This window comes from Loxodonta africana, chromosome 6 (genome assembly GCF_030014295.1).
Source record: "Loxodonta africana isolate mLoxAfr1 chromosome 6, mLoxAfr1.hap2, whole genome shotgun sequence".
Classification (NCBI taxonomy): Eukaryota; Metazoa; Chordata; class Mammalia; order Proboscidea; family Elephantidae; genus Loxodonta; species Loxodonta africana.
The window spans coordinates 10,182,050-10,204,461 of NC_087347.1; the positions used below are offsets into that span (position 1 = coordinate 10,182,050).

The 22,412-nt window shown below is 58.2% G+C and overlaps 2 protein-coding genes across 5 annotated transcripts; both read right to left on the minus strand.

Annotated features, from left to right (window-relative positions):
• Positions 1-1,576: 1,576 nt before the first annotated feature.
• Positions 1,577-12,086, minus strand: CHRND (cholinergic receptor nicotinic delta subunit). Of its 3 annotated transcripts, XM_064287404.1 has the most exons (12): positions 12,035-12,086; positions 11,671-11,816; positions 11,189-11,233; positions 10,400-10,509; positions 9,977-10,132; positions 9,657-9,766; positions 7,993-8,193; positions 6,698-6,809; positions 5,069-5,183; positions 2,660-2,864; positions 2,468-2,586; positions 1,577-1,759 (listed from the first exon to the last, which is right to left on the minus strand). In XM_064287404.1, the coding sequence occupies exons 1-12, from the start codon at positions 12,084-12,086 to the stop codon at positions 1,577-1,579; spliced, it is 1,554 nt and encodes a 517-aa protein (XP_064143474.1). The 3 variants fall into 3 exon arrangements, with proteins under 3 accessions (XP_064143474.1, XP_064143475.1, XP_064143476.1); XM_064287405.1 differs by lacking the exon at positions 11,189-11,233; XM_064287406.1 differs by lacking the exons at positions 7,993-8,193; positions 9,657-9,766; positions 11,189-11,233; positions 11,671-11,816; positions 12,035-12,086 and having other exon boundaries at positions 10,400-10,560.
• Positions 12,087-12,905: 819 nt separating this feature from the next.
• PRSS56 (serine protease 56) lies at positions 12,906-18,137 on the minus strand. 2 transcript variants are annotated; one of them, XM_003417910.3, is made up of 13 exons: positions 17,878-18,137; positions 16,948-17,058; positions 16,517-16,573; positions 16,241-16,430; positions 15,628-15,727; positions 15,385-15,544; positions 15,051-15,193; positions 14,670-14,829; positions 14,329-14,505; positions 14,076-14,234; positions 13,936-13,998; positions 13,501-13,607; positions 12,906-13,112 (listed from the first exon to the last, which is right to left on the minus strand). In XM_003417910.3, the coding sequence occupies exons 1-13, from the start codon at positions 17,975-17,977 to the stop codon at positions 12,906-12,908; spliced, it is 1,734 nt and encodes a 577-aa protein (XP_003417958.2). In that variant the 5' UTR covers positions 17,978-18,137. The 2 variants fall into 2 exon arrangements, with proteins under 2 accessions (XP_003417958.2, XP_064143477.1); XM_064287407.1 differs by having other exon boundaries at positions 14,667-14,829.
• Between the last annotated feature and the right edge of the window lie 4,275 nt (positions 18,138-22,412).

The following is a 22,412-nucleotide window of genomic DNA, read 5'->3' on the forward strand; positions in this document are numbered from 1 at the left end:
TTTAAAACAACAGTTTATTATCTCACATGGTTTCTGAGGGCGGGGAATCCAGGAGCAGCTTAGCTGGGTGGTCCTGGCTCAGGGACTTCCATGGAGCTGCAGTCATCTGAGGGCTCCACTAAGGCTAGAGGATCTGCTTCCAGGCTCACAGCTGTTGGCTGGAAGCCTCAGTTCCTCGCCACATGGACCTCTCCATGAGGCTATTCAACATGGCGGCTGGCTTCTCCAAAGCAAGAGATCCAATTCACTCACGCACACACACATGCCACGGTGTCTTTTATAACTTCTGCCTGACTCTATCAGTCACAGAGACCACCCCTGGCATGTTGTGGGAGGGGACTACACAGCATGAATACCAGGAGGCAGGCTACCACACAGACCCCTCCCTGTCTTCCAGTTCCTGCAACTTTGGCTTTGGCTCTTGACCCTTGGGATTAGATTGAGTGGGGGCTCCCGGCGGGGGGTGGGGGGGAACGGGTAGAGTTGCCAGGATTAGCAAATAAAAAAGCAGGATACCCAGTTAAATTTGAATTTCAGATAAACAACAAAAAATTTTTTCGGGTAAGTATGTCCCAAATATTGCATCACAATTCTATTTGGGGAGGAGAAGGTGCCCAAGCCTGGGCTCCTGGGGGTGGGAGACACTGAGTTCTAGGGTTGTGCATGTAGCCTGAGGGTGATGGACTGACCTCTGGCCTTTGTGGACAGAGCCTGACCCTTCCACCCCAGACAGGAAGTGCCCAGAGGGCCCCAGACACAGGGTGGTCAGGCCTAAAGGGCAGGGGAAGGGGCATACTGCAACCCTGGTGCTCCCATCGTTTCAGAAAACCTCTTTTTTTTTTTTTTAAGGCACAGGTGGCGTAGTGGTTAGGTGCTACGGCTGCTAACCAAAGGGTCAGCAGTTTGAATCCGCCAGGCACTCCTTGGAAACTCTATGGGGCAGTTCTACTCTGTCCTATAGGGTCGCTATGAGTCATAATCAACTCGATGGCACTGAGTTTGGTTTTTGGTTTTTTAAGGCGCAGCAGAAAGGTAGGCCCCCTAACCTGGCCCCAGCTGGGGCCTCAGAAGCCTGAGCCTGAGGGATGGGTGGCAGGAGGGCGGCTGGAGGACCTAGGAAGTGAAGGCCCAGAATCTTGCTGGCCTCTCCTCATCCTCCAAGGAGAGGAGGCAGAGAGCCCACACCCCGTCTGTCCCTTGTCTTTCTGACCCCTCACAGAGCTCTCCGATAAGGCTGGCCTCCTCCCTGGCCCCTGAGCCAGCCTCCTGCCTCCGTCACACCATCCTGGGCCCTCCTTTCCTGGCTGATGACCACACTCCGACCTCACAATTAGCAAAGGAAACACTGTGGAGGAGTGAGCCTTCCCCTTTCTCCCTTGATCCCGTGAGTGCCTACACTCCTATCCTTTCTGCCCTGGTCTTGAGGGACCAGCTGGGCTGAGGCCTCAGGGCCAGGAATTGGCCTTCCCAAAGGGAGCCGGTGCTTCTTCTCTCAGACACCACTGTCCACATGGCTGCCCCCTCAGGCCCATCCCTCAGGCAAAGGCCCCACCCAGTTGGTGCTGCCTGGCCCACCCTATACAAATCGCTTGTCCTTCTCTTGGTAGGAGAAGGGGTCCCCAGGGAAAGGCTGAGGGGGAGGCTGATTGTAGGCTCCCTGCAGGAAGATCCAGGCTGTGCCCACCACCATGATGGGCGTCACCATAAACAGGCAGAGTCGGTCCACGGTGCGGGCCACCCGGTTCCAGCAGTCCTTCTCCTGAAGAGAGGGGGCCAGAGACAGTGGAGTCTCAATTAAGGCGAGCTGGCACGCTCAGTGTCCTCAGCAAGGGCCCAGGCCCCTCTGGCCACAGTCAGGCCTGGTCACCGGGGTCTGTTGAGGGCACCAAATGAGGCCACAGCTTCCCTCCCCACTCTACTGCAGGGCTTAGGGGGGGCTGGAGAGGAGGTGGATGCCAGGGGTCTGAGGGTGGAGGACTGAAGAAGGGGGCAGGCCCATCCCTCCTCTTCTCAGCGCCCCCACCCCGCTCCTTGGGGCTGCTGCTAGCCCAATCTTTTTCAAGAAAGAATTTGTAAAAGTTGGTAGGATATTCAAAGCCATATATGGCTGCCTTTGAAATGTCTGGCTCTGTCTGGAGTGTCAAGCTTGGAATCAGGCAGAGGTAGGAGACAACTGGCAGCTGGGCAAGAGAAGGGCCCTAGGGATGCCCAGAGTGTGGCTGGGACAGGGAACAGCCGTGTGCCTGTGTGTGTACCTGAGTATATGCCTGGCCCAGTGTGCAGCTATGGGGGTCTGCAGGCAGGGCTGGGTCTCCCTCCTTGGGGGCCTGGAATCTGTGTGCCCACCATGAACTCCTTCATATTAACTGGTATATATCTCTAAGGGGAACCGTGCCCCCTTAAGATAGGATACACCTGGGCAGTGCGCCACTTGAATAACTGTACGTGGCAACCCTGTGGCACTCACCTCATTGTAGTTGTTCTGGTCCCTCATGTGGTTGACAATGAAGTTGGCCCCATCCACAGCTGGCTTCAACTCACTGAAGAGCTCCTGCTGGCTCTGCTCAGAGCCCGGTGGGGGCCGGCCTGTGGACACCAGACCAGAGGTGAATGTGAGGCCAGTCCCCGCCCCACCTCCCAAGGATAGGCTGGGACCCACGTGCGGTGGTGAGGCGCCTGGCCAGCCCGTGCCGCTCCGACTGCTTCTCAAACATGAGGTCACTGCGGGACTTGAGGGAGAAGTACTCCTCAGCCTTGGAGATGTAGCCCAGGGAGCTGCTCCTGCGGACCAGAGCCCTGGGATTGGGCCCATCCTCCACTGGGCGGGACATGTGCAGGAGTTCGGGCAGGGTCTCCAGGAAGAGCTGTGGTGGGTCAGGGTGACACAGGAAGGCCATTTTACCCATGCAGGGTCCACTTAACACATCCTGAGTTGTTATCTAATGGCTGCACCTCCATTCCTGGCTGCCACAAAGCCTTCCCCAGATGGACCCTCTGTCATTTATTCCCTGATCCCCTACTGATGGACACTTAGATTGCTTTCAACTTTTCCCCCACTGAACACAACACAGCAGAACTCATTCATTGAAAACGAATTATATAACTGGCCTCATAGCATGTTTACTGCTTCTGTTCTACCTCCTAGTTTGCTGTGTAGTGCCTGGGGTCTTAAAAGCTTGCAAGCGGCCATCCAAAGCACAACAGTTAGTCTCTATTTGCCTGGAGCAACAGAGGAAGAAGAAGAGTCAGGAATAGAAGGACATGGAATGTGTGACTAATTGCCTCCATGAACAACTGCCTCCTTTGCCATGAGACCAAAAGAATTAGATGGTGCTCGGCTACCATTACTGAACATTTTGATCAAAGATTCAATAGAGGAATCCTGATCAAAAGGGGGAAAATGCAGAACACAATTTAAAATTCTTATAGAATCCAGAATTTCTGGAACCATGGAGGCTGAGATAATCTTTAAGGCTTAAACCACAAATATCCCCTGAAGTCATCTTAAAACCAGACAATAGTCTAGTTAAACTAGTAAAAAATATCTGCCTTGAACATTATGCTCTTTTAAGAACTATCTAGCTGGGATCAAACTGACAACAGCAACTTGAAAAATTAGACAGGAACTTTATCGGGCGGTGAGATTATGTTAATGAGGGAGAAACAACTCAGAAAAGGAGGTGCACAACTCGAAGGCTGTAATCAATGTCACTGAATTGTCATGTAGAAACTGCTGAACTGGTGTGTGTTTTGCTGTGTATATTCTCAACAATGAAATAGAAAGATAAAAAAAAAGAAGAAAATGAATTATATATTGAAAACAGTAAGAAAAATATCCAAAATGCTGAGCCCTCCTCCAATGGTTTTGTTGTTGTTAAGTAATGTCAAGTCAGTTCCGACTCATAGTGACCCTATGTACAACAGAACGAAACACTGCCCAGGCCTGCCCCATCCTCACAATTGTTGCTGTGTCAGCCCATTGTTGCAGCCAGTGTGTTAATCCATCCCATTGAGGGTCTTCCTCTTTTTCACTGACCCTCCACTTTACCAAGCATGATGTCCTTCTTCAGGGACTGGTTCCTCCTGATAACATGTCCAAAGTAGGTGAGACAAAGTCTCACCATCCTCACTTCTAAGGAGCATTCTGACTGCACTTCTCCCAAGACAGATTTGTTCATTCTTTGGCAGTCTATGATATATTCAAAATTCTTTGCCAACACCATAACTCAAATGCATGAATTCTTCTTTGGTCTTCCTTTTTCATTGTTCAGCTCCCAAATGCTTAAAGACACCAAAAGTTGCTAAACCTCCCTCAACTGTTCCAGAACAGCCAGTTGGCCCTGAAGCAAAGGCCCTGGGTGGCGGAGAGGCAAGAGCACTGCCCCACTCCCCATCCCCTACCCCTCAGTCCTCACCTTCTTTTTAACTGAGGTAAATCAAACATACAGCCCAATGATTAAACCTTAAGGGTATGGCCAAATGACTACATTTACACAGAGGCCTTCACTGTGTAATCCCCACAAGGTAAGATGGTGAACATTATCTCAAGAAGGTCCCTTATGCCCCCTAATCAATTCCTACCCACTCCCAGAGGTAACCACTTCCCTGACTTCTATCACCAAAGCCTGGTTTTGCCTGTTCTTGAACTTGATGGGAATGAAGCCATGTGGTTGCTCTCTTGCCGCTTGCCTCTTGCACACGGTGTTACTGAGACTTATTCACACGGGTGCATGGAGCAGTCATTGCTGGATGCACCAGGAGTCGCAGCCGGCTCTCCTCTCCGTGGTCATTTGGACAATTTCCAGTTTTTTTTATTGGACCCCTCACCTTTTTTTTGTCGCTAATTTAATGTTTTCACCTGTACAATTTAGTGACATCAATTACATTAATCGTGTTGTGCAACCACCACCAATATCTGCTGCCAAATTTCCCATCACCATAAACAGAAAGATCAAGGCTTGCTAAACAATGGCTCCTCCTTTCCCCCCTCCTTCCCGCCCTGGTAACCACTGATAAAACTTGGTCTCTATACATTTGCTTGTTCTAGGTATTTCATAGCAAACCTCACCTTCTTGACGCCCTCGGACAGCACGTGGGTGCTGGGCGTTCGAAAGTGGATGTTGAGCACGATGACACAGATCACCACGACTATGGCCACCAACACCATGCCAAAGAGCAGAAACCTGTGGAAGCACGCGCAGCCTGGAGCCCCCTGCCAGGCTGGACCGGAAGAGGCGGGGTGGGCTGACCCAAGGGGTGGGGCCTGGAGGGGCGGGGCCCGGTGGGTGGGGCGGGGCAGGGTGAGGCGGGGCTGGCCCAGCAGGGCATGCCGGGAGAGGTGAGGCAGGGGTCTGAGCTGGCCAGGGCAACTAGGAGAGGGTGTGACAGGGTAGGGTAAGGCCAGGGGGCGGGGCCGGGAGGGCAGGAGAGATGGTGGGGCCTCGGGGGCGGGGTCAAGTAGGCGGGGCGGGGTGGGAGGGCAGGAGAGATGGTGGGGCCCTGAGAGGCGGGGTCAAGTAGGCGGGGCGGGGTGGGAGGGCAGGAGAGATGGTGGGGCCTAGGGGGCGGGGTCAAGTAGGTGGGGCGGGGTGGGAGGGCAGGAGAGATGGTGGGGCCCTGAGGGGCGGGGTCAAGTAGGCGGGGCGGGGTGGGAGGGCAGGAGAGATGGTGGGGCCTGGGGGGCGGGGTCAAGTAGGTGGGGCGGGGTGGGAGGGCAGGAGAGATGGTGGGGCCCTGAGGGGCGGGGTCAAGTAGGCGGGGCGGGGTGGGAGGGCAGGAGAGATGGTGGGGCCCTGAGGGGCGGGGTCAAGTAGGCGGGGCGGGGTGGGAGGGCAGGAGAGATGGTGGGGCCTCGGGGGCGGGGTCAAGTAGGCGGGGCGGGGTGGGAGGGCAGGAGAGATGGTGGGGCCCTGAGAGGCGGGGTCAAGTAGGCGGGGCGGGGTGGGAGGGCAGGAGAGATGGTGGGGCCCTGAGAGGCGGGGTCAAGTAGGCGGGGCGGGGTGGGAGGGCAGGAGAGATGGTGGGGCCCTGAGAGGCGGGGTCAAGTAGGCGGGGCGGGGTGGGAGGGCAGGAGAGATGGTGGGGCCCTGAGGGGCGGGGTCAAGTAGGCGGGGCGGGGTGGGAGGGCAGGAGAGATGGTGGGGCCCTGAGAGGCGGGGTCAAGTAGGCGGGGCGGGGTGGGAGGGCAGGAGAGATGGTGGGGCCTCGGGGGCGGGGTCAAGTAGGTGGGGCGGGGTGGGAGGGCAGGAGAGATGGTGGGGCCCTGAGGGGCGGGGTCAAGTAGGCGGGGCGGGGTGGGAGGGCAGGAGAGATGGTGGGGCCCTGAGAGGCGGGGTCAAGTAGGCGGGGCGGGGTGGGAGGGCAGGAGAGATGGTGGGGCCCTGAGGGGCGGGGTCAAGTAGGCGGGGCGGGGTGGGAGGGCAGGAGAGATGGTGGGGCCTGGGGGGCGGGGTCAAGTAGGTGGGGCGGGGTGGGAGGGCAGGAGAGATGGTGGGGCCCTGAGGGGCGGGGTCAAGTAGGCGGGGCGGGGTGGGAGAGCAGGAGAGATGGTGGGGCCTCGGGGGCGGGGTCAAGTAGGCGGGGCGGGATGGGAGGGCAGGAGAGATGGAGGGGCCTCGGGGGCGGGGTCAAGTAGGTGGGGCGGGGCTGGCAGGCGGGGCCAGAAGAAGTGGGGTGGGGCTGGCCGGGCACGACGCACTTGCCGATGAGCGGGATGGCCATGGACGTGGCGGGCAGCCGCTTGGAGATGAGCAGCAGGAAGACCGACTGTGCCAGCAGCACTGAGATGGCCACCGATGTCTTCTCACCACCTCGGGGAAGCCCAGACTGAGCTGTGACATCTGGCCCAGAGTCAGGCCAGCGGAGGGCAGAGTCCCACTGTGGCCCCGCCCACCATTTTTCACCTGCTATTGTGCCATTTGCGCCAGCTTTAAAAGCACAGGCTATGGAGCCAGAGGGCCTGGGTTCAAATCCTGGCTCTGCCACTGACTAGTTAAGCGACTTTGGACAAGTGGCCTAACCTCTCTGTGCCTGTTTCCTTAACAGGTAAATGTGGATATGAATAATGTCTCCTCACAGGGTTGTTGTGAGGATGAGGTGAGAGGGTGTTTGTGGAGAGGCTGTTTGCTCCTCTATCTGCCTGCTACTGGATAAGAGCTCCCCAAACACCAGCTGTCATATCTGACCCCCGTGCCACCCTTCCTCCAGACACAGAGACCTCCTCCTAGGGTGCCACTGCCCTGTGTGAAAGACTCCAGGGTGTCCTACTAGCCCGGATAACACCCCACCGTCAGGCTCTTCCCACCGGAGCACACTGTGGCTGCCGTGGTCTCGGGTCCATGCCCCTGCCCCAGCCTGGGCCCTGGGAAGCTGCTTCCCAGGTGGAATGCCCCCAACCACCTCTACCTGGCACAGTGCCCACCCAGTTCTGGCACTGCCTCTTCCAGGGAGCCTTCCCCTCCCCCTCGGTCATACTCCTAGGCCCATGGTTTCCACCCTGCCATGTCCAGGTGCCAGGTCAGTCCTGGGGATGCCCTGTGACGGCCTCATAGTTAATAATCTGAAACTATTAAAATGTTTCTTCCTGGAGCCAAGTTAGCATAGATCGCATGCCCATGACCCCCTGGCTTCTGAAAGACCCCAGTATCCACCCCTTGGCTTAACAGCTGAGGACCTACCGGGAGCCAGGCCCATGGCCACACAGTGGTGATCATGACAGCCCAGTGTACACCCTGACACAAGAACAGCCTAATGGCCCTCCCTGGTGTTCTCTGGAAGCCCATCGTGAGAGGCAGAGTAGTGCGCAGGAGGGCTGGAGCCCCCAGGAACCCTGTCCATTTGGGGATGTAGGACAGGGTCACAGTGTCTCCCCACAGATGGCCATAGGGAACCTGAGGAGTGGTGGCCCCCTGTGGCTCCCAAGAGGAAGGCGAAGGGCAGAGCTGGGACACCCAATGCTCAGGTAAGCCTGGGGAGGGCGGCACTGAGACTCACTGTCCGCTGGCAGGTAGAAGACCAGGTTGACCATGAAGGAGATGAGCACACAGGGCACCAAGATGTTGATGACATAGAAGAGTGGCTTGCGGCGGATTATAAGGTAGAAGGTGACGTCCTGGCGGCTGGGGCTGTCCAGTGGGACGCTGGGGTCCACGTTGACCCTGGCTGGCCGGTGTATGATCTCCCACTCCCCGTTCTCTGCAGGCAGCACATGGGGAGCACTGGGGATGGGCCTGGGCAAGGGTGCCTAGGGGGTGGAGCAAGCAGGACCAGTGGCCCCCCAGGCCCATATCCAAAACCCTAAACGAAGGGGGTTTCTAGTCTGCAAAGGGGGAGTTCTCCTCTGTGACTGATCTTTTTCTCTCCTGGGAAAAATTCGAAGCTGAGGCCACTCAGGGTCCAAGTAGTGGTATGTTTTGGCTCAAAGTTATCATGAACCAAAAATAGGCCTGTGCAGATGAAAGGGACAGTCAGATAAATAATCTCTGTTGTTAAACTTGTCTTCCTAAGAAGAGTGGCTAAGTCAACAAGTCCTCCTTGCCTGGGTCTTGGGGGTGATGAGACAGTCAGAGGTAACCTCTCTCACCAAGATGTACCAGACTTGGGACCAGCAGGACCTGGGTCTCTTCTGATGGATAGGTAAGCAGTGGGGACCCCCAAAAAATCTGAGCCTGGTCACAGGGGCGGGAGGTGCTAGGAGGGGGCGACATAGAGCCCATCAGGATGACACCTCTGGCTCTCCCTGGGACATCAAAGAGCAGTCCCCACACTGCCAGCCGCGTTCACCCCAGGGAGCCCTGCCCAGATTCAGAGAGGCTTTTAGCCCGGGGCGGGGGCGTAGGTCTGCGGCACTGGCACTGTGTCTCTCTCTGCCATTGAGACACAACCCCCCTCCCCACCCCCCGTCAGGCGTCTTTCCTTTTGACATGCTGAATTTGTGTGGTGTCTTTGTGTGTCGGGAGTGCATGGGTCTGTGTGTATGTGTCTGTATTTCTCTGTGGGTCGGTGTGTCTGTCTGTGTCCATCTATAGTTCTGTGTACCCGTGTGTGTGCACACACATGCGTCTCTGGGTGTGGCTTGTCCTGTGTATGTCTGTTGGGGCGCATATTCGTGGGGGGATATGTATCTGTGGGGGGCATCTATTCACAGGGTTGTGTCTATCTGGGGGCGTGTATCTATCTGGGAGGTGTATCGGGGGGTCATCTATGTGGGGGGTGTGTATATGTAGGGGCATATCCATTCGGGGGGGCATCTATCTGGGAGGGGTGTCTATCTGGGTGTATGTCTATCCCTGGGGATGTTTCTCTCTGGGGGGGTGTGTATCTGTAGGGGTGTATCTATCTGGTGAGTGTATCTATCTGGGGGGATGCCTATCTAGGGGTGTGTATCTATCTGAGTGTGTGTATATCTGTGGGGGTCTGTTTACTTGGGGGGTGTCTATCCGTGAGGGTATGTCTATCTAGGGGTGTGTCTATCTATCTGGAGGACATCTATCCCCCAGTATCTTTTGGCTCAAAGACATCATAAACTAAAACAGGGCCGTGCAGATGAAAGGAACAGTCAAGTTAGCTCAGTTATTAAGCTTGTCTTCCCAAGAAGGGCCTTGCGCCCCTAGGAAGCACAAGAGTGTGTCTTTCCGGGAGGGTGTCTGCTCCCGCACCTGTGAAGCCCTCCGGGTCAATGATGATCCACTCCACGAGGTAGGTACGATTCTTATACATCTCCTGCTTCAGGCTCAGGGTGATCTCCTTGGCCGTGTACTTGAGCGAGCTGGGGAGGGCAGTGGGCAGAGGTTGGCACCCAGCCACTGGCAAGGCCACTGGTAGGGTAAGCCAGTAAGGGAGGATCATGGTCAGAAAGGGCCACTGTGGGAGAGGGACTGAGCAGGATGGGCAGGGCCCTCAGCCTGAGGGTGCTCCATTACCTCCCGCAGCCCCAGCAGGGTGCCCTGAATGGGGGTAGCTGGAGAAGTGGGTGCACCTGAACTTGAGGGAGCAGTTCTGCCAGTCAAAGGGGAAGTAGGTGACGGAGATGGGGCAGGAGGAGCGGAAGATGGCAGGCGGCAGCCAGTACACATTGCCTGAGGGGTAGATGAGCACGTTGCAGGGGAAGGAAATCTGGAAGGAGCCGTCATTGCTGGGGGACACAAACAAGGGCAACAGTCAGCGCTGGCCAGCTTGGAGCTGGCAAGGCTGGGACCGCAGGGGGAGGCTGAGGAGGGAGGGCAGTCAGAGCTGGGGCATGGGGCAGGGGGGCTGAGGAGGGAGAGCAGCTAGAGCTGGGGGCACAGGGGGTAGGCTGAGGAGGGAGGGCAGTCAGAGCTGGGGGTACAGGGGGGAGGCCAAGAGCTCTTAAGGGAAGCTGAGCGATGGGAAGGGAGGGTGGGGAGAGCGGCCGCCCAACTTATTCTCCAGCACGATCTCTGGAAGCCACAGCATGTCAGAGGGCAGGCGCAGGACGCTGATGTTCCCAAACTCCTCGGCATCCCACTGCAGCCGGCTGTCTGTCCAGCCCTGGTAGCCCCAAAGGCATGTCAGTAGGGGCTCTGCTGCTATTCAGGTGCCCCCCCACTCTCCCCTTCCTCCTCCCTGGGGGCAGCCTGGACAAGGTCTGGGAGCTGTGACAAAAGAGGTTTGGGGGAGGCGGGCACAGTGGGGACTCAGGTCTGTCATGCACAGCCCTGTAGGATGCGCACTGCACAACTAAGGGAACATGGTTTCCATTGTGGACACAGAAGACTTTTGTATGTGAACTTCTGGCTGGTGGCAGAAGAGAGTCTTCTAATAAAATCAGAATGCTGAGACAGTTCTCCTACAGATGAAGGATCCTGATGGGCTCCAAGGCGCCATCTGGGCTCGTGGCTGCACTAACCCAGTGCCCTCAAGTGGATTCCGACTCATAGCGATCCTATAGGACGGAGTAGAACTGCCCCATAGAGTTTCCAAGAAGCGCCTGGCAGATTCGAACTGCTGACCCTTTGGTTAGCAGCCGTAGCACTTAACCACCAGGGTTTCCATGTGGCTGCACTAGGGAGGGGGAAGGGCAGCTGGGCCTGGGGTTTCGCTGTTGGCAGGAGTCAGTTCTTCCTGAAGGACGGTGTCCAAAGCAGGCTGGGGACCCCCAGTGGAAGTGGGCATAAAGGAGCTGGGGCCCTGCACCCCAGCCCCAGCTCTGAGTGATGCATCTCCTTACATGCTCAATCCACACGTTGGTGGTGAGGGTCTCCTCGACTTCTTTCTGAAATCAAACGAGAGGGCCGTCCCACAGGGGCCTGACTGGTTCCTGCACCACACACGTTCACTAGGCACCTACTCCCTCTGGCACCCAGTGGCAACTATGGCAACCAGGCCCACCAGGCCCCTGCCTGCGCACTTGCTGGAGTGGGTGGGCTGACCAGTGAGCCAGGAGAGCAAATGGCCTCTGACGCGTGTCGTGGGGTGGTATGGTGGGACACCCCGGAGCTGAAGTCAGGGGGACAAAGCACCAGCCCTGCAGGCACCCTGGGCATGAAGAGCAGCCCAGCATGTTTCCCAGGCAGAGGGCAACCCTGTGGCCATCTCTGGGGGCTCAAGCCTCCTCCAAGCCTCCTCCTTGGCCCTGCAGTCCTGGAGACACTGGGCCTCGAGGGCTCTTCCCCCCCTTTCCCCCAGTCCAGCCCTGGGAGAGGCTCTCACCAGGGAGATGAGGTTGGAGAGCGTGAGGCCCAGCGAGATGTCCAGGCTCTCCTCCTTGTGTGCCACGGGTCGGAGCTGCTTGTTGTAACCCTTCTCTTTGAAGAGGTACTGGATCAGCCGCTCCTCCTCGTTCAGGCCCCAGCTGCCTGGGAGAACGGGGACCAGGATGGGTGCTGGGTGGGGGCCCAGGAAGGGAGCAGCAAGGACCGACCCCTTCCTGGCGGTGGCGGCCCTGAGGCCGGCCCATCATAGGAGATGGCAGAGTGGAGCCAGGCATGGTGCAGGCAGGGCAGGAGGGTGCCATGCAGTGGAGGGCCCAGTTGGAGTTGTGAGGGAGCCCCAGGGAGGGTGACACCCTTCTTACCACACACCACCAGGGCAACCAGCAGCCCCAGCATCAGCACAGACCCCTCCATCTTGTCCCTCTGACTGGGGCTTGTGTCTGCCCCTTCTGTCCTTATCTGTGGGAGTTGGGGAATGTGGGTAGGAGAAAGACAGGACAGGTGCGGGGTGGAGGGGAGCCAAAGGGAAGAGGCAGCCGGAAATGCAATCTGACGCCTCTAGGCTAAGCTTTGGGGTAGAGAAAGGGGGGCTGTTGACATGGGGGTGGGGGCAGGGACTGGGGAGACGGCCAGGAGCCCAAGGACATAAGACAAAGATTCAGGGCTGGGACTCCCACAACTTGTGGTGGGGGTGGGGGCTGGATGGAGATGTCACCAGACACTGGAGGCAGCGTGGTCAGCCATGGATGGGGGTGAGGGGTGACAGGCAGGCCAGCTGCTGTCATTTCTTGGCCTCTGCAGACAGCTGTATTCAGATGGGAGGGCTTGGTGGCCCCTCTCCAGCTTCCTTGTGACCCCTGCCAACTGCTTTCAGGGGCTGCACTCAGCCTGGGCCCTACCCGAGAGACCTAATGTCCACCCCACCTGGTTCCAATCCGAAGAAAACTCCAGAGTCATCTCCATGGGTCATAAATAATGTTTATTAAAGCAGCTGTGATTCTCTGATCACACACATGGAAAAACACATGAGGCCCAGGACCCCACAGTCTTCCCCCCCAGGGTAAACTCGGACACAATCCCAGTGCCCCTCCCTGTCCCCAACTGTAGCAGTGAATCAAGATCTTTAGACACCCTAGGTGCTAAAGGCCACCTGGCCCAGGGAAACTGAGGGCTGAGTGCATGCGGCTCCTTTCCCCATGCCCCCAGCCCACGGCCCTGATTCCCCCCCACCCTTCAGGGTCCCTCCAGCTCTCCCTCTGCCAGAGCTGCCAAGCGGAAGGCCCGCAAGGCCTGGGCCAGCAGCCGGGGGAGGCTCCGCGCCAGTGTGGTGGGCTCCAGGCCCACCAGGCCACCGAAGACCAGGCGCCGGCCCCCTAGGCCTGCCCGCACCCAGGCGTGGAAGAGCCCGCTTAGTGTCTTGGAGCCCAGATCGGCCAGGACCTACAGGGGGAGGCCCAGAAACCCTCTTCTGAGTGGGAATCCCAGTTGCCCCTTCCTCCTGGACCCTGAATCCCTCACCCAGACACATCCAACGCCCCTCCCTCACCCCAAAGGATGCTGCACACTTCCTACCCACATGCACACCCCACAAAGCCTCCACTCACACCTTGTCCCCCAGTGCCCAGTGCCCCAGCTCACACACAGCTGCCCTCCCCACCCCCTTCCCCTTGGACTCCCAGAGCTGGGCAAAGGCACACCCACGCTCTGGGGAACAGCCTTCTTCCTGCTGTGGGGTGGACACCCCCTCTCTCCCTGTACCCCTCAGAGCCCCAGCCAGGTCAGCCAGCTCTGGGCCACTGGGAAGGAGTCAGGGAAGTCTGGGTCCTACCTCATGGAAGTCCATGGCCAGGCGCTCAGAGGGCACCTGCAGGATCCAGGCATGGGTGCCCTGAAGGGCCGATAGCTTCTGTCGCAGGGGCTCCAGCCCTGGGCAGCCTGGCAGGAGGGAGGGGCCGGGAATAAAACAGAGAACCGAGGAGACATGGTGCGGGCTGGGCACCTGCATTTCAGGAGGGGCTCCCCAAGGACAGGCTTACTATCATATCATCCTAGTGCTGTGGGTGGGGGAAACTGAGGCTTAGAGAGCTGAAGTGATAGCCCCGTCATCTGCCCTATTCGGGGAATGGGGAAAACGAGCCTGCCCCGCTGCTCCTTGGAGTAATAGTAATTACTTCCCAGCGCAGACCCTGGGAGAAGCCCCTCCCGGCCTCGGCCTGCCCCGTGGCTTACTCCCCTCCTGACGGCCGGCAGGGGGCGTCATTACCGTTTCCTTCCCCGCGCCGCTCTGGTCTTCGCCTAGGGGAGCGCACGCCTGCAGTCCGCCATCCTGGGGAGACACAGGGTTAGAAAGTAGCCCCGTCGCACAGGGGTGGGGCCATGCTGGGCGGCCAAGGCGCAAGGTACCTGGGCGCTGCCGCTGCTCGCGGGTGGGGTGCCCTAGCGGCTCCCGCAGAGACGGCGCGAGGCGGGCCGGGGCCAGGCGCCGCAGCCCCGGGCGCGGGCCGAGCAACTCCTGGGCGTCCCGAAGCAGGCCCAGCAGGGTATGCGCCAGGGAGCGCAGCTCTGCGGGAGAGCAAGGGTCCGGGCGGGGTCAGGCGGGGCCGGGCCAAGCGCCCTGCTCCCCGCCCCCCGCCCCCTGCCCAGGACGGGGACTGACCGCATCGCCGCCGGCGTTGCAGGCACTGTTGGTGCGCCTGGTGTGCACAGGCGCCCCCGGACCCCGCGCACGAGCGCGCGTAGAAGGCGCAGGCCGAGGCCGCGAGGGCCAGCGGCTCGTCCGGCGGGTCTCCGGCCAGAAGCTCCCTGCAGCTGGGCTCGCGGCTGGAGGGGGCCGCTGCGGCCGGGGACAGGGGCCAGCTCATTCCCTGCTTCCCGGGCCCTGGCCCCACACGCCCTCCTCCGGAGAGAGACCAGCTTTCTAGACCAGAAGGTGGCTGGGGTGGGTGGGGTGGGAAGGGCTTGTCCCGGGAGGGTGAATCGGAAGGGGGCGCTCACCGCTCATCTGCTCCAGGAGCCAGTCTCTGAACACGGCCACGCGGGTGTAGACCCCGGGTTTCCCCGGCTCCCCGCAGCCGTCCCCCCAGGAGGTGACTCCGTACAGGACCTCCCTGGGGCGGGGGCCGGGCTCGGAACAGGTCAGGGGGCCTCCAGAGTCACCCTACATGGACCGGAGCCAGGCAAGAGGGCACTGCATTTGACACGCCCCCCTCTCTTTACACCTGGCAGGGTAAGGCAGCTCTGAGCTCTACTACGGTTTCCAGTCTTGCACCCATTTCAGTGATGAGGACATAGAGGCTGAGAGGAATTCAGTGACAGCCTGACAGAAGAAGGTAAGGAGGCTGTCTCGCCCCTAGAGAGCCCCACCCTGCACCCTCATACCTGGCACGAGTCGATGCCCCCCGCCAGGTAGCCGGCACAAAGCATGGTGCTGGGGCGCAGCCCGGGCCCCAGGGCATTTCGGCAGGTGTCTGTGCTGAGCAGGGGCACGCGGGCCTCCCTCACCGCCCCAGCCTCTGGCCCGTCTACGGGGAAGGGGTCGAGGGGCTCAGGTATGGGGGGCAAGAAACCCGCTTTGAGGATCCCCACCACTGCCATCCTTCCTTCTGGCGTAGGCTAGGTTCCCTACATACCAGCCTCCCCAAACTCCATTACTCAGCGCCCCGCCACTCTTTCCACCCACTCGCACCACACCCAAGCCTTTTCCCGCCCCTACCTTCGAAGAGGGCCCCCCAGCCCGCAATGGCGCAGGCGGTGCCGGCTGGGGGCTCCCGTGGCGCCTGGGGAAGGCACACGGGGCGCGCTGGCCCCGCCGGGCTCGCGGGTGTCCACAGCTGCACCAAGGCCAGGTCATTGTGGAAGGTCCGCGGGTCAAACTGGGGAGGGAGTTGGAAGGGCAGGTCAACGAGGAGTGGGGGGTGGGGTCCCAGGTCTGGGGACCTAGGGGCTACTCTCTAACCTTGGGGTGGGGCAAGATACGGTTCACCGGCACCTCCTCCGCCTGCTCGCCCCGGGGCCCCTCGGCCAGCGTGACGGTCCACAGAAGCTCGTTCTGGGCGCTGTGGGGCGAGAAGCGGTGAAGCGCGGGACAGGGGCGCAGCAAGACCGGAGATGGGGAAGGGGACGCGGAGACCCTGGCATTCCGCCCATGGGCATCACCCAGCAAGCCCGCACTCCTGGCTCTTTTTCCGCCCGCGGACCGGGCAGGCCGGAGAGGGAACAGGCCCCAGAGCGGGTCGAACACGCCACCTGTCCGCGAGGGGGCCTTGCGACTGGGGAGCCCGGGGGTGCGGCAGCCAGGCGGCAGCAGAGACCTGCGTCCTCAAGCGCCGCCAGCCCGCCAACCCCTGGGGGCGGGGCTGGGGCGGGGCCTAGGCGGGGCGGGGCCAGAGCCAGGCTAGGGACCCAGCGGGGCTGGGGCGGGGCATCGGCAAAGGCGGGGCGGGGCCAGAGCCGAGCTAGGGATCCGGCTGGGCGGGGCCGAGGGCGGGACATCAGCGGAGGCGGGGCTATCGACGGGGTGAACCCTGCGCTGCGGACCCGCCTGGGCCCGGGCCTGGGGAAAGACCTACCCCGCGAAGCAGTGCGCGGCGCTGAGCACCCAGGACGCCGCCACCAGGACGCCGCCGCACAGAGGCTGCCCGCCGAGCTGCAGCCTCACCAGCCAGGGCCAGGCCCCTGGCGGCGCCGCGCTGCCACCCACGATGCGGCCGTGGGCCCGCGTCACGTTAGCGGTTCCCGGGCGCCGCTCGCCACACGGCCCTAGAAGGACCGTCACGAGGGACACCACTGAGTGCCCGGGGTCCGCCCCTCTCTCGGCCCCCCCTCCCGAACCCTTTCAGCCTCACCTGGCTCAGGTGGGTCCTGGAGCAGGGAAGCTTGAGGCCTGGGACGCCGAGGTCCTGCTGAGAAACAGACTTGCAGCCTCACAGCCGCCCTCCCTTCCCTTCACCACCCTACCCTGGGCCTGAGCTCTCCCTTCCCCTCTCGCCCTCTCGCACCCCACCCACCAGCAGGCAGGTTTTACCCCAGGATAAACTCTTATCGCATCAACATCGCCCAATGAGCCCAGGCTGTTTCTGCGGCGGTCTTTGCACTCGCTGTCCAACCTGAAAGACCCTTTCCACTGAGGGAGACCTGCGTGCACCGCCTTGGTTGCAGCCTCACCCCCTCCCTGCCCCCAGAGGGGAAGTAGGGTCTGAAGGAAAGGCTGGGGATGGGCAGGAGAAGGGCCCAGGGCAGCGAAGCTCACTGGGGCACTGGGTGGTGTGGTTGGCACAAGCTTGGCATTCGTGCAGTCTGTGCCGGATCTCCATGGCGACCTGCTGCACCGCCCACCGGGCGCTCCTCTGGGCAGCCTGCAGTGCCTGGGTCCCTTGTGCTGACAGAACTGTTGGGACCAAACCAAAGATCTCTTGCCTTCTAGTCGATCCCAACTCGTGGAGACTCAGTGTTACAGAGCTGAATTGCTCCCTAGGGTTTTCTTGGCTGTAATAGTCACCAAAGCAGATCACCAGGCCTTTCTTCCGTGGCAGCACTGGGTTCAAACCACCAGCCTTTAAGTTAGCAGTGGAGTATAAACCATTTGTACCACCCAAGAACCTTACTGTTGGGACACGAGGCACAAAATCATGGAGAGTTGGGGCAGGGCTGGCTCATCCCCTTGCCCCAGCCCTGAGCCCTGCGTTGGGAGACCAGCGGAAAGGCAGGCTGGGCTCTGGGAGCACTTGGGGAGAAGAAGTGGGAGAGAAGGGCTCTGGGCGTCACTCAGAGCAGATGCTCCCAGATCCTCAGCCCAAGATATCTCTGTAATTTGCCTGGGCTGGGCCAGGATCTTTGAAAAGCACCTTTCCTTAAAAACTTTACAGGAAAACAGAGCCCCAAAGATAACGACATCACAGGACTCAGGCTTGTTGACCTCAAGTTAACTGGTCAAGTTGCATGCTTTTGAGTCCAGACAGCCCATGCTGCCCTGGGCCTCCTTGCTAAGCCTAGAACCTTCTCTAAATGCCCTTTGGCAGTGCTTGCCAGGTCCCGGGCCCCTTCCACTGTCTTCCTCCCTTTCCCTCTTCTACCTGTGTCTCAGTTCCTAGCAGGGTGGGCAGAAGGGGCCACAGGTCCTGTGAGTGGGAATGGCAAGCTCATCTTTCCTTGTCTGGGACTCCTCTCCTCTGCTTCCCCAGCCGCTCCCCAGACCAGCCTGGCTCACCTTGCAGGGTGCTGTGGGGCAGGCGCACGTACAGAGGGTGCCCAAGGGCTGACCACGGGTCTCCGAGGGGCAGCAACAGCAGCAGTACAGCCAGCAGCATGGTGACCAGGACCGTCCTCTTTCCCCCTTAGGGTCCACCCTCCAGGCGCTTGTCCTTTGGGGCCTGCCTCCCACTGCCTTTCTGCCCCTGGGCACTGTCTTCTTGTTGCTCAATTCATCTGACCCTGCTGTCTTACATCAAATTGCCCACTTCCCTTGGTCCATCCCGTCCCTTACCTGGCCCTTAACTCCTGGGAGCCTACAGGGGCCTGGGGCTGCGGGGGCTATATAGAGGACAGACTGGGGGGTGCATGGGAAGGGGGCCAGCGGGGAGAGAGGGGAGGGAACGAGAGAGTGAACTCAACTCTCACCTTTGAAGTCTCATCATCCAGCTCTGAGCCCCCCTCTGTCAAAGGGGCCCTTGTTTCTGCGGCTCCATCAAAGGGGCCTAGACAGGGAAGAAGAGCTGACGGTTGGGCTAGGGGCCAGGCTGGGGGGGGGGTGCTTCTGGGGACCGGCTGCCTCTGTCTTCCAGGCTGCATGGGGGAGGGGATCCCCATCTGCACGTTACAGCAATGCTGGGGGCAGACACTTCTAGAGGGAGCAGGCTGGTGACATCTGGGGGTCCTCGCAGCCCCACCCCTTAAGGGGCCCCCAGCTCCCAGCCCCTCTGCCCCTAATTGCTTGGCTGTGTCCTTCACCAATGTGGCCATTTCTAAAGATGATCAAAGCACCCTAATTAGCGCCGTAATTGCTGCACTGGGGGTGGTGGGGTGGGAAGAAGCAAAGCCGGGGACGCTGCAGTGGCCCCAGAGGGAGGCGGGGGATGAAAGGCCCAAGTGGCCCAGTTCGTGAAGGAGAGGCCCCAGCCGCTCCTGATGCTCTCCCAGACCCCCTACCCCTGCCCAGGGCCCACTTCTGCCTGTCCAGTATTGTTCGCAGTTGCTATGACCAGTGGGTCTGGCAGGAGGGAATCCTCTGGAGCCTCATGGGAAGGGCCCCGATGGGTGGGCAGCTGTCCTGGGGCATCATCACCACCTGCAGCAGACAGGAGATGTCCTTCAGCCCCACAGAATGCCCTGAGCCCAGTTCATGCAGTGACCCAGGCCTTCTCTGGCAGCCTGGTCCTCTTCCAGAGTAGGTTGTTATGTTTCTTCAGGAACATATGTCCTTGCTCCCAAATGGCCCGTCTCTTCCTGCGCACCGATAAGGCAACCTTTAATGGAAATCTGCCCCTTTAGGAAACAGAGCCCCAGCCTGCGGAGAGCCCTGGGCTGGGCCCCAAGCATGGGGGTGATGGGTAGGGTACAGGGACCAAATACCAAAACCTGTTGCCCTTGAGTCAATTCTGACTCCTAGTGAGCTGATAGGGCAGGGTAGAACTGCCCAATTGGGTTTCCATGGGTATAGTCTTTCCAGAAGCAGGCTGCCACATCTTTCTCCCGTGGAGCAGCTGGTGGGTTCGAACTGCTGATGTTTCTATTAGCAGCCGTGCGCTTAGCCACTGTGCCACCAGGGTATGCCAAATTCAGCAATTTCTCTGACCTTTCTATGCCACTGGGCAGAGAGCCAGTGGGGGACCTCTTCTTCCTTCTTGAAATTCTCTCTTCCATTGATCTCTGGGGCACACCACCTCTTGCCCCCTGGAATTCCATCACAAGTTGCCACCCACCCTGTGGTGTGCTGAGCCAGCTCTTACTCGCCACTGAAAGTCTGTCCTGGGTGTCTCTTCCCAAATCTGCACTCACTGACATGACAGCTTGAATTCAGCCAAACCAAAAAACCCATTGCCATCAAGTTGATTCTGACTCATAGTGACTCTGTAAGAGTAGAACTACACCATATGGTTTCTAACTGGTGGATTCAAACTGCCAACCCTTTGGTTAGCAGCCAAGCTCTTAACCACTACGCCCCCAGGGTTCCTGAAATCAGCCAAGGTGGGAGTATTTACACCACGGAAATCAGCAAATGCTATAAATCAGAGCTGTTTGCCCCTGGACAGCAGTTGTTAAACATTTATCGGCACACCCTGGCAGTCACCAGTCACCACCACCCTTGGTAAAGACAGTACCCGTGATTCAGGAGTGAAAATACTGAGGATGGATTGTTATGAGTGACTTTTAGTAAGAAATTGTATATATCAGCATATCTATCCATCTAGCAGGGAATATGGAGTCCCTGGGTAGTGTAAATGGTTAACATGTTTGGGGGCTAACCAGAAGTTTGGTGCTTCAAGTCCACCGAGAGGTGCCTGGGAAGAAAGGCCTGGTAGATCTTTGAAATTTGGTAATTTAACTCTGTTATGGATTGAATTATGTCCCCCGAAAAAGTTATGTTGAAGTCCTAACCCCTGTAGCAGTAAATATAACCATATCTGAAAAGAGGAGTTTTCTTTTTTTAATGAAACCATATCAGAGCAGGGTGGGTCCTAAATCTAATCGCTTTTGAGTGGTGTCTTATAAAAAGAACAGAATAGACACATACACGCACACGGGGAAGAGACCCTGTGAGGAACCTTCTGCAAGCCAAGTGAACGCCAAGGAACACCCGGGGCTACTGACAAGAAAGAAGCCTCCCCAGAGCTGAGGCCCTGATTTGGACTTCTAGCTGTGAGACAATAAATTTTTGCTCTTTAAAGCCACCCACTTGTGGTATTTTTATTACTGCAGCACTAGGAAGCTAAGACAAACTCCTTCAATTTCTGCTCTAGTATTCTCATTTTCCCTTCTCCCATATAATAGGTTTTCTCTCTGATCAGTATTTCCCAGTCTGATTGCTTTCAAATCTGTTAACATTAGATGATCTTTTTAGGAAACACTATCTCCGTAATGAAACGACAATTGCTGGAATATTGCAGCTCTCTTTGGTGTTACTTCCACTCATTTCCTTTTGTCTAAAATAAACTAAAATTAGATTTAATAAATTGTGTTTAAAAAATCCAATATGATCCCTTTGAATAGCAATATTTCAATCGATCTATCTTTCTAAACTTCTGTCTGTATCAGTGCAAGAAGAGGCTTCTAGAAATGGTGGTTATTTGTTAATGATGGCTATTCCTCAGTGTGAGATTTATTTTTATTTTTCTTTGTGCTTTCTGGCATTGCTTGAATTCTTTAAAATCAGCAGGCAACATTTATATAAATACAAACTATCGGTAGTATAAAAGTGTAGGGCGTCAAGTAGAAACCCTGTCGATGGTAGTTTCTTCAGGCAATATATTACCCAATAGATATTAAAACCAAAAAAAAAAAAAAAAAAAACACCCAGTGCTGTTGAGTCAATTCTGACTCATAGCAACCCTATAGGACAGAGCAGAGCTGCCGCATAGAGTTTCCAAGGAGCGCCTGGCAGATTGGAGCTGCCTACCCATGGGTTAGCAGCCGTAGCACTTAACCACTACACCACCGGGGTTTCCCAAAACATATTAAGTGTCAAAAAAAGGTGGGATTGACAATTTCCTGTGGTTCAATGTATTACAATGTATCAAACCTTCACACTAACTGAGGCAGGTGTCAGCAGGTTCATTTTACAGATGAGGCTAGTAAGCCTCACTGACAGTGAATGATGTGGCTGGCTGAGACCACACAGCTAGAAACTGGGGTGCAGAGATGGAAATGGGTCTGCCTGGTGCTATAAGCATGAGTCCTTGATCACTACCTGGCCCAGCCTCCTCCGTTCACAGGTGCCCCCTGACGGTGCTCAACCTGCTGGGGCTGCCCAGGTATCCACTCAAAGGTCTTCAGTTCTGGAAATGAGAGGGTTGGGGCCTTGCCTCCCCTTGTGGGGGATATGGTTGCGAAGAGCAGGAGGGGGAGGTGGGGCAGCTGTGATGATCCCTGTGGTGTGGGTCTGCAGCTGGTAGATAGAGCAAATGGCAGGAGACCAGGGGCCTGGAGGACAGGGGCCAGGGGCCATGGGTGCACCAATATCCCTCCAGGTCCCCCTCATGTCCATCTTGCACCCCAGATTTGCTCTATTCCCCAGGGCCCGCTGAGGTCCAGGAGGCTAAGTGGGGGATGCCCCAGTCCCTCCCCTGTCCTGAGGCCTCCACCACCAGTTGTGGCATGTCAGGGAGGGACCAAAGGCCTCACCCACCCTTCGCTGGGCATGCCTGGCCCCCTGCCCACAGCTCCATGCTGCCTCCCCCAGGGTCCAACAGAGGCCACAGCCAGGCAGGGAGACCAGAGGTGGCAGCCTGGGAGGACACCACTAGGCCAATAAATCCCCAAGGCAGCCAGTGAGCAAGGCATAAACAGGGCGCTTTGCCTGCTGCAGCCTCCCTCCTCTACGCGCGCGCGCGCACACGCACATGCGCACGCACGCACGCACTCCTGCACACACAGGCTGATGAGTGGCCCATTTGCAGAGTAATGGCTTTGTGACAGCAGGAATTAACTGCAGCATTAGAGGCCAGACCAGGCAGGACGTGTTGGGGAGAGCTGGGAGGATCTCAGGGGGAAGCAGTGGCCAGGGGCTGAAACCTGGCCTCCAGGGAA